This window comes from Sarcophilus harrisii, chromosome 3, assembly GCF_902635505.1.
Source record: "Sarcophilus harrisii chromosome 3, mSarHar1.11, whole genome shotgun sequence".
NCBI lineage: Eukaryota > Metazoa > Chordata > Mammalia > Dasyuromorphia > Dasyuridae > Sarcophilus > Sarcophilus harrisii.
In genome coordinates, this window is record NC_045428.1 from 501,031,318 (window position 1) to 501,042,650 (window position 11,333).

The following is an 11,333-nucleotide window of genomic DNA, read 5'->3' on the forward strand; positions in this document are numbered from 1 at the left end:
GATCCATGACACAAAAATGGTTAAGAAACCCTGGAGTGGATCTCTAAGGTTCTTTGCAATTCTCATTGTCAGTGGTTCTGAGCACCTACTAGAACTACAGCCGTAATGCTCAGCATTCTAAGGTGATAGAGAAGCACAAGCCATTGGTCCTGCCCTCAACTGATCATAGAGTTGGAACTGGAATTTTGAAGGTGATCTAGTCCAAACCTCTCATTTTAGAAATTAAAAACTCAAGCCCAGAGATGTTAAATGATAGGCCTAAAATCACAGAGATGGCAAAGCCTGGTCCTCTGGCTCAAGATACAGCATGCTTTCACTGTCTCACATAGCATTCCAAAGAGTTCATGATCTGTCTATAAAAGAGTGAATCATTAAGCATTTAGTTGTATAAACTCATGGAAAGACTTGGCTTGGTCCCTATTAAGATTCTTCTTAGTTATGTAATTTTGGGCAAGTTACCCCTTCTGTGTCTGCTTCTTTATCTGTGAAACTGGGATAATACACTTTGAATTTGTTAACCTTAAAATATTAATTTAATTCAATTTACTTAGTAGTCTATAGTCCAAGAATTGGGAGGAAAAAAGAGAAGAAAGGGAGACAGAGGAAATGAATTGTCAGATTATCTGTAATAATAGCTGTCATTTATTTGGCATTTTAAAATTATCCCACTTTATGTACATCATCTCATTTGATCTTCACACAACCCTGTGAGGTATGTGTTATTTTTATTTTATGCCCTTTTCAATTGGGGAAGATGAGACTTATGTAGGTTCAGCAATTTGCTCATGATCATACAGTTAGTAAATTCAGAAAGAGAGTCTCCCTCTGACTCCAAATCCAAAGTCTCTCTTTACACTATACCATACTGCCTCTTAGCAGTGGCCATATGGATAGGGTTTTTAAATTTACAAAGAATTTCATGTCTGTTTTCTCATTTGATTTATTGGTACTTAGAAAAAACATCTATTCATACCATCCTGTATGTATTCCAAAGATACACATTCTCTCTTAAAATCTAAGACAGTCATAAATAGGCAACTATAAAGGACACATAGATATTAAATCAACAAAGATACAACAAAGCATTCATTTACAGTACGTTAAATCATGTTAAATTGCCCAGTTGTAAGGATTAAAATGTAGAGACTAGCCATGAGACTTATGTACTTCAAATAAAATCAGAAACCCTTCTGTTGGTGCAGACTCTAAACCTTCCAAGGCTTTAGTAACTTAACTTCTTAAATTGCTGTGAATAAAAAATTCTTCCCAAGGGGGTAGACCCCTTGATGAACTAAATCAACTCTACACTGTCTCTTGAGTCTCTGGCATTCTTATTATATTATTGATTACACCCTAATACTTTAGCCTTGGATCAATTTTACAGTTGCTGTCCTCATTCCTGCACATAACTGCTGAACATAAGTGGGGGGAAAAAATCGCACAACTGTTCTGACTGGGTTCACTACAAATATGTGTTATACGATCTTAACTGAGCCCTCATTGCCACTAGTTGATCTTTCCACTCTTATCAACTCACTATCTCTTCTCCTTTATTAATCTCACTCTCCAGAGAGTTCTCCCATGACTTTCCATCCCTTTTCAAATTTCCCTGGCTTCCCCTCCTGCCACTCTTTCAGCTGAGAGCTTTGCCTCACATTTTACTGAAAAAATTGAGGCTGTGCCTGTGCAAAAATGTTTGTAATAGTTCTTTATATAGTGGCAAGGAATTGGAAATTGAGTGGATGTCCATCAGTTGGGAAATAGCTGAATAAGTGATGATGTATGAAGGTAATGGAGTATTATTGTTCTATAAGAACTGATGAGAAGAATGATTTCAGAAAGTCTCTCCAGGAGACTTACATGAAACTGATGTCGAATGAAGAGAACAGAACAAAGAGAACATTGAACACAACAACAGCAAGATTATATGATGATCAGCTAAAATAGACTTGGCTCTTCTCAGCAGGGGATGATTTAAGACAATTCCAATAGACTTGGAATAGAAAATGCCATTCACATCCAGAGAGAGAAGTATGGAGACTGTGGATGGAAGAATAGTGTTTGTTTTTTCTTTCTTGTGTTTTTTTCCCTTTGGGTCTGATTTTTCTTGCATAACATGACAAATATGAAAATCTGTTTAAAATGATTGTACATGTATAACCTATATTATTTTGCTAACTTTCTTGGGAGAGGGAAGATAAGAGAGGGAGAGAGAAAATTTTGGAACACAAAGTCTTACAGAAATGAATATTGAAAGATATCATTACATTTGGAAAAATAAAATACTATTGAAAAAAAGAACTTTTAAAAAATTGAGGATATTCCCCAAGATTTTCCTCTTTCTTCTTCCTCATCTCATTTGACTCAGAGGCCCTCTGCCACTATCTCCTTCTTTACCCCTATCACACACAAACTGGTGGTTTTACTTCTTACCAAGTGCCTCCCCCCTCCCCCTACAAAATAGATCCCACTCCACCTTTTCTCCTCCAACAGACTGCCTGCTCTGTCATCCCCACTTGATCACTTATTTTCATTCTCTCCTTGTCTACTGGCTCTTTCCTAGTCGCCTACAAGCATGCTCATGTCTCCCTTATCCTCAAATTTCCCAACTTAATCTTTCCATTCCAACTATCTATCTTCCTATATTTCTTCTGTCCCTTGTGGCCAAACTCCTTGAAAAGACTACTTGCAATACATGCCTCACCTTCTCTCCATCTCATTCACTTCTTAAACCCTTAGGACCTGGCTTCTGATCTTATCATTCCACCAGAACTGCTCTCGCCAAAGTCATCAAGAATCTGACACTCTTCTCTCTCCAGTTTTTGAGACACCACTTTCTGAGTTATCCCTCTGTTCATCAGACCATTCTTCCTCAGTCTCCCTGGCTGGGTCTTTATCTAGATCTTACCCTCTAACTGTGAGTGCTCCTCAGGGCTCTGCCTGTTCTGGGCCTTCTTCTCTTCTCTTCTCCCTCTATACTACTTCACTTGGTCATCTCAGTAATTCCTGTGAATTTAATTATCTGTATGCTGATTCAAATTGACCTAACTTGCCCTAACTTGTCTGTTGGCCTACAGTTTCCCATCTCCAATTCCTTTTCTTTCTCTTTCCTCATAGTATTTTATTTCCAAATACATGTAAAGATAGTTTTCAACATTTATTTTTGTAAGATTTTGTGTTCCAAATTTTTTCTCCTTCTCTCCCTTATATCCCTCCCTCCAGGAGAGCAAAAAATCTAATATAGGTTATACATGTACAATCATTTTAAACATATTTCTATATTTGTCATGTTCTGTAAGAAAAATCAGATCAAAAGGGGAAATGTAATGGGCTGAAACTGAGTTGATGAACTGAGATCCGAGCACTTAAGGCTAATTACCAATTGGACTATACTCTATTAGTATATGCTTGGAGAAAGAATGGCCCTGCCCACTACGCTGCAGGCATATAGGAGATTGGGTGGAGGATTTAAAGGGTGGAGTGAGAAAGCCAGAGTCACTCCTGGTAGATTCGTGTTGCCATTCCTTTCACTTCCCTATCGCCATTCTGTTCACGTCCACAAAGAATAAAGATCAAGGACTTTTGCTGATCCTGACTCTGGCTGATTCTAAAGTATCCAGGATGCTAACGTGGTCATCACAGGGAAAAACCATAAGAAAGCAAAAATACTATGCTTCAATCTATATTCAGTCTCCATAATTTTTTCTCTGGATATGGATGGCATTTTCCACTCCAAATCTATTGGAATTATCTTGGATTACTGCATTGCTGAGAAGAGTACTCTTCCTGTTATTGTGTACAGTGATCTCCTGGCCCCGCTCATTTCACTCAGCATCAGTTCATGTAAGTCCAGGCTTTTCTGAAATCAGCCTGCTCCTCATTTCTTATAGAACCATAATATTCCATTATATTCATATACCATAACTTATTCAACCATGCCCCAAATGATGGTCACTCAGTTTCTAGTTCCTTGTCACCACAAAAAGTGCCACTACAAATCTTTGCACATGTGGGTTCTTTTCTCTCTTTTATGTTCTCTTTGGGATACAGACCCAGTAGTGAAACGGCTGGATCAAAGGCTATGTGCAGTTTTATAAGCCTTTGGGCATAATTCCAAATTGCTCTCCAGAATGGTTGGATCCCATTCACAACTCTACCAACAATGTATCAGTGTCCCAGTTCTCCCACATCTCCTCCAATATTTATCATTATCTTTTCCCATCATCCTAAGTCAATTTGATAGGTATAAACTGGTACTTCAGAGTTTTTAATTTGCATTTCTCTAATCAATAGAGACCTAGAGCATGTTTTCATAAATGGCTTTTTTTCATCTGAAAATTTTTCATATTCTTTAACCAAATTGGGGAAATGACTTGTATTCTTACAAATTTGAGTCAGTTATGAAATGAGGCCTTTATCAGAAACACTGGCTTCCCTTCTAATCTTGGCTGTATTGGTCTTGTTTGTGTAAAACTTTTTAAATTCAATGTAATCAAAATTATCCATTTTGCATTTCATAATGTCCTCTAGTTTTTCTTTGGCCATAAATTCCTCCTTTCTCCAAGGAGCTGACAGATATCCCTTGCTCTCCTAATTTGCTTATGGTATATTACCCTTTATTTCTAAATCATGAACCCATTTGACCTCATCTTGTTATAGGGTTCTAATTTCTTTTCAGACATCTTGAACTGAATGTCCTGTAAACATCTTAAACGCAACATGTATAGAATTAAATTCATTATCTTTTCCCTAAATAGTCCCCTACTCCTATCTTTCTAATTACTGTTATTTTAACTATCTTATTACCATTCTTCCAGTCCCTCAATGTTGCAATCTAAGAATCGCCCTAGATTCCTCACTCTCACCCTTCCATATTCAATCTATTGCTAAGATATATTGATTTCTTTTTTTCAACAACTTTTCAATATGCCCCTTTGTCTCCTTTTCTACTGTCAGCATCCTCGTGTAGATCCTCATCACCTCACACCCAAACTGTTAAAATAGCCTGCTAAGGGGTCTGCCTGCCTCAAATTTCTCCCTACCCCAATCTTTCCTCCATTCTGACTCCAAAATGATTTTCCTAGTGTAGGTCTAAACATATCATCCCACCACTCAATAAACTCCAGTGATTCCCTATTACCTCTAAGATCAGATATGAAATCCCCTATTTAGCATTCAAAGTCCTTTATAGCCTAACCTCCCCTTACCTTTCCAGTCATTTTATATCTTATTCCCCACCACATACTCTTTGGTCCAATGTCACTAGCCTTTTTGCTGTTCCACAAATAAGACACTCCATTTCTTGGTTCTCATCATTTTCTCTGGCTTGGCCTTTGCCTGGAAGACTCTCCTTCCTCATCTCTGCCTACTGGCTTCCCTAAAGTTCCAAGGAAAATCCTATCTCCTGCAGGAAAACTTGGAACTGATGCCTTCCTTCTTTCAATTATCTTGTAGTTTTCTTGTATATAGTTGTTTCAATTATTTTGTATTTTTCCTGTATATAGTTTGTTTTCTTGTTATTTTCTCCATATGAGCTCCTTGAGCTATTAACTTTTGCCTCTTTTTGTATCTCTAGTTCTTAGCACGGTCCTGACACATTATAGATATTTTAAATGTTTATTGACTGACCTTCAGGAAGTCAGCTTCTCCTAACTAAACTGCTGCTTGGATGATAAGTTAACACAGTGGGTGGGTGTGCCTTTCTCCCTTCCCTTCCCTCTCCACTGGGTGTGGGCCTCCTAGAACTCTGCTTTTAATACTTTTGAAAACATGAATTACTTTCATGAAAGAGGAATCAAAAGAGGGTTAAAGTGAAGGATGGAACAAGGAGGAAAGGGAAAGAATAAGCATTTATATAGCACCTTCTGGTACTGGGCATTAAGTGTTTTTTTTTGTTTGTTTGTTTTGTTTTGTTTTTTTTTGTTTTTTTTTTACAAATATTCAACAATCCTGAGAGATAGGTCCTAATATTATTCCCATTTCACAGTTGAGGAAACCAAGGCAAACAGACATTAAGTGACTTGCCTAGCATTACATGGCCAGTAAGTGCCTAAAGCTGGATTTGAACTTAGGTGTTCCTGATTCCAAGTCCAATATTGCCTCAGATGGAACTTTCAAGTCCATGTGAAAGAGAAAGAGAGATAGAGACAGAGACAGAGAGACAGAGACACTCAGAAACAAATAGAGACCCAAACAGAGATATAGTGAGACAGAAACAGACACAGAGACAGACAGAGACAGAAAGACAGAGAGGCAGAGACAGATAAACACAGACAGAGAGAATTCATCTAATCAGATGCACTGCTCCTGATCTCTCATTTTGCCTTTAGTCAGAATTAACTATATGGATACAATAGTGAGGTTAAAAAACACTTAAACAGAACATAAGCTAAATAAAAAAACAATAGACTAAATAAACAATAAAGCATCAGATATTCTCACAATCCATTTCCACAAATTCCATTCTCCTACTCTCCAGTTCCAGGATGATGTGAAGCCACTTTTCCAGCTTCCATAGTTTATCTTAAAAAAAAAAAAAAAAAAAAAAAAAAAATTAAAGCTTTTTATTTTCAAAACATATGCATGGATAATTTTTCAACATTAACCCTTGCAAAACCTTGTGTTCCAATTTTCTCCCCATCCCTTACTCACTCCCTCCCCTAGATTGCAAGTAATCCAATATATTCCATAGTTTTTCAGCAGAATGTTAAGGTGTTATTGAGATTGGCAGTGGGACTGGGTGCCCTGGAGTTATTGGCACTGGGACCAACAATAAAAACCAAGACCCCATATTCTCATCACTCTCAGACTAGATTGTGGAAGCAGTGGGCTAAGTGCTCATTCCTAATTCTTCCCTCTTTCCATCCATCTCTTCCTCTTGCTCCTTTTCAGTTCCAGCTGCTGTGTTTCTCTCAGCTTCTTTAGTGTCTACTCTAGAGATGCTACTCACACGCAGATGAAATGTAAAAGCATCAGGGGTTGTGACAGATATAAACAGGACTTCCTAAGTGGCCGTTTAGGTTACCACTTATAGCTTCTTTATTAAGCATTTACTGCTTAATATAGTCTTAAAATATAGCCCCTGCCCTTATGGAACTTAACATCATGTGAGGGGAAACTGAAAGACACACAAATGAATTCATGTAAAATAGTTCCTAAGTGCCTCAGAACGTACAAAAAGCTAAGAAAGTCTCTACCAAATGAAGGAATATGAGAAGTTCCCTATAGGCAGCAATATTTGACTTGGGTTTTAAAGATAGAAAGGAATCAACAGGTAGAAGTCAGATAGTCCACCCCAGGCATAGGAATAGTGGGAACAAAGGAGACACAGGGCTGCCCACTGTATGGAGCACTGAGCATGTGGGGAAGATAAAGATGGACAAATAGACCAGTAACAAGGATGGATTCCCTAGAAGGCTAGGTTTATAAGTCTGATCTTCATTCAGTAGGGAGTCACCAAAAGATCATTATAGGAAGATCTGTTTCTTGGAATATCAGAGTGACAGCATGGTTAAGGGGAGCAGAAATGGAAAGATCTGTCAGAAGATTACGATATTAAGCACAAAAGAAAATGTGTCCCTTCCCTTCTTTAAAGCGTGGAGGACCTTGGAGGTGACATGTCACACATGCTGTCTGTCTTGGCTTATGGGCCAGTTAGTTTGGATGAGCTGCTTTTCCCCTCTCTCTTTTTTCATGTTCAAGGGAAGGTTCTCTGGGTAGCCGAGGAAATGAGGGAGACATGCAGATGAAAGATCTCAATAATCTGTTTAAAGGTGGTTATCATAACAGTTCAGGTGGTTACATGGCCCAGAAAAGGCTGGGAGAACTGAGGAGAAGGGGAAATAAAAGAAAATGCCAAAGAAATTAGGTTTGGGAGCTGATTGAGTACAGGAGATGAAAGGAACAGGAAGGACAAAGATGAGAGCTCTAGGGATGGTGAGCCAGGTATATCACAAGTCCCACAGAAGGAGTAGAGTCAGAAAGGAAATTCAGTGACAAAAAAGGGGGAAATTCCCGATCTCAGGAATCTCCTCCTTCCTTTCCGCCACCCCCCAGCTCCTGGCTTCCCTCAGGAGAGGAGAACCGCTCTACAACTCCACCTCTCCCCTTGCCTTTGCAGACAACTTTCCCTGCCATTTTGTCTCGGCCTTTGCAGCCGGCTTCTGTGCCACGGTGGTGGCTAACCCTGTGGACGTTGTGAAGACCCGGTACATAAATGCCCCTCCTGGCCGCTACAGCAGCACCCTGGACTGCATGCTGAAGACTCTGCGGCTGGAAGGGCCCACAGCCTTCTACAAGGGGTGAGCCCCCTGCTCCGTGCTCTGGGGACCCTGGCTTTGAGCTTCCACCTTTGGGTGAAGGGGACCTGCTGGAAGGACAGTGTATAGAAGAGAGCACTGGGCCTGAAGGCGGGAAAGTTGGCCCCTGGCTCTGACCCGCCCTGTCTGCTCTGTCATCCCACACCAGCCCCTCTGGGCCCCAGTTCCCTCTTCTGTAAAATAACGGGGTGGGCCTTAATAATTGCAAGAAACATTCCAGCCTTGGTCCTGTGCGCCTCCAGTGGTCTCCACATTGACTCCCACTACCTTCTATCAGAGAGAGCTCAACTCTCAGCAGGTCAGAGCAGCTCCATAGCCACAGAGTGCATCCCAGAGCAGCGTTCCTCCTGGTCAGGAGGGCTGTCGCTCAATAGGGAGGGAAGGGTCTTGGTGACATGATGCACCCCCTCACAAACTTTGTCACTGACTCACTATGGGAGGTTGGGTAACTCCTTTGGTCTCTCTAGAGAACAGCTCAAAGAGTAGCCTTTACCAATGTTAACTTGTAAGGGCTTTCCAGGGTCAGTCAGTCACTCAATCAGCAGCATTATTAAGTGTTTATCTGTACCAGGCACTGCACTAAGCACTGGGCCCAAAAGGAGCCCTTACTCTGAAGAAATTCACATTCTAACAGGAAAACCACTAGGTCAGGGGAGATGAAAGTAGTTTGGAAAGGAAATCATTAGCCCCTGAAAGGATAGGAAAGACCGCATGCAGAAGGCTGAATATGAGCTGGGGCTTGAAGGAAGCCAAGAAAACTGGGGAGGCAGAAGTGAGAGACCAGCATATCCTAGAACTGGAGCACAGCCAATGCAAAAGCATAGTCTAGAGATGGAGTTTTGGGGCTCAAGTACCACCAACAGGCTAGTGTAACTGGATCATGGAATTCATAGAGGGGAATAAAGCATATGGAAACTGGGAAGGTAGGAAGTAGCCAGGTTATGAAGAGCACGAACCCCAATGAAAATATAATAGGGGAAGAGCAAGTACACAAATGATTATAATACATGGGAGAGAGAAAAGTACAAAGGAGAGGTTCAGGAAAATTGTGAAAAGAAAACTGAGAAAAGGAGGAATCAGAGCTATGCCCTTAACCAGCCAAAAGCATAATGCAGGACTTTCTTAAGAATGCTAGAGCTATTTAAAGATAAAGGTATAGTTGTTATGTTCTGACATCTGAAGGACTTAGATGCAAAAGAAGGAACAAACTTGTTTTATGTGATTCCAAAAGCATGTAGAAGTGACAAGAAGGCAGGTTTTGATTCAATATAAAAGAATTAAGTATTTGGCTATCTCACTTAGAACAAATAGATTTTAAGATGGATGAATTCAAAGATTAAATAGATCATACTCATCAAGAAGGCTAGAAAGAGTATTTCTACATTGCATTGTATCAGGCTAAATGCTCTCTAAGGGAACTTCCAACTCTTGAGTGTTTATTATTAAATATGCAACACTAAAAGAATCCTAGACACTTTTATCAACTTAAGTTGTTCAGAGGATCACAAGAATGAACAGTCGTTTCACCAACAAACATATTCAAATGTCTGCTGTATGCAATGTCTTATGCTATTATCCAAGCCCATTTGACTCAAATGCCTACTTGTTCTTTTCACTCTAGATTCACTCCCTCCTTTCTTCGTTTGGGATCCTGGAATGTAATGATGTTTGTGACATATGAGCAGTTGAAACGAGCCCTGATGAAACTCCAAATGTCCTGGGAATCTTCATTTTAACCAAAAAGGGAAAATTACTGGAATATGGAAATCATAACATGGAAACATGCACACGACATATACACACACTCACAGAGACATAAATATTTATGTTGCTTGCTGCCAGACCTTAAGAAATATCCTTTTACAGACCGAAAAATGGAAGAAGAAAAGATAGACAAGAAAGAAGTTTCCAGCCTTGTATACTCTATCTTAAGAACAGCTTGTCATGCATTGACAAGACAAAATCATAAATTATATTAATTTCTGAAATATACCAAGGTTGATGCCTAATATTTAGGCAAGAAAAGATAAATTCAAACAGAACCCTTTGGGAAAATCAGACGGAATGGTGGATGTATCTTGGACATTGGTTTAGAAAATTAATTGAAAGCGGTTCAAGAGACCTTAAGCAAAGGAAGAAATGAATAGGTGTTTAAGTTTCTCCTCACTGGGGAATCTAGGGTATAGCTGGCAATTTATCAAAATCACAGATTCTCAGTGCTGGAAGAAATGTCATGTTGCATCTAATCTAACATGTAACTGAATGTTAATCTTCTCAATAAAGTCCTGGACAAGTTGCACATTGTTTGCCTTTCATCATGGTTCATCATCCACAATCTTTATTGAGCACTCAGGGCCAATTGTGCATTAGGCTCTAGAGATTGAATCTAAACTGAATTCTAGAAAGCTTTAGATTTCCTAGCCCAAAGAAGCAATGTTATGTATTAGCCCTTAAGAAAAAGCTAAGAATTTAGGACTTAAGTCCTTCTCCAGTGCAATGGGAGGAAAAAGAAATCCTGATTCTTAATGGCCGAAAGCAGATCATAAGTTCTAGCAGGTTCCTATCAAACAGGAAATGTTTCAAGTATGAGCCTGATAATAAATCATATATCTGTCATCCAAGAACTAGCCTAGCTAAGGGCAAAGAGCTTTATATCACTTCAGTATTGGCTTCCAGGAAAATCCCTTTAGCCATAGCAATTCATGAAGACAGTCTATTAATCTGTGACAAGCTTGGGATATGGCACCCACAAATGAGAACACAGCTCTTTGAATAAGATCACAGGGCTATGTTGAGATGCTTAGTAAAATTCTATGATGATCAAGACGATGATGATGGTGATAATAATGATGACTATGGAAGGAGACGAGGATGAATAGGAGAACGAGAAGAAAAATTAAGACAATTATGTCACTGAAGGAACTAGTTTCAAGGTAAGGAGTAAAGATGGCATAGTGAAAAAGAGTATTGGATCTGGAATTAGGAGTTCTGAATTAAAATCTAGTCTTTGACACT

At 39.4% G+C, this 11,333-nt stretch overlaps 1 protein-coding gene across 1 annotated transcript in view; it reads left to right on the top strand.

The window, feature by feature from the left end:
• LOC100918626 (mitochondrial uncoupling protein 3) overlaps nt 1–10,619 on the top strand; it is a 35,573-nt gene extending 24,954 nt beyond the window's left edge. The window contains exons 6-7 of the mRNA XM_003764664.3: nt 8,120–8,300; nt 9,940–10,619. Of these exons, the coding sequence (XP_003764712.1) occupies nt 8,120–8,300; nt 9,940–10,054 (296 nt within the window). The 3' untranslated portion in view covers nt 10,055–10,619. The remainder of the gene's footprint in view (nt 1–8,119; nt 8,301–9,939) is intronic.
• Nucleotides 10,620–11,333: the final 714 nt, after the last annotated feature.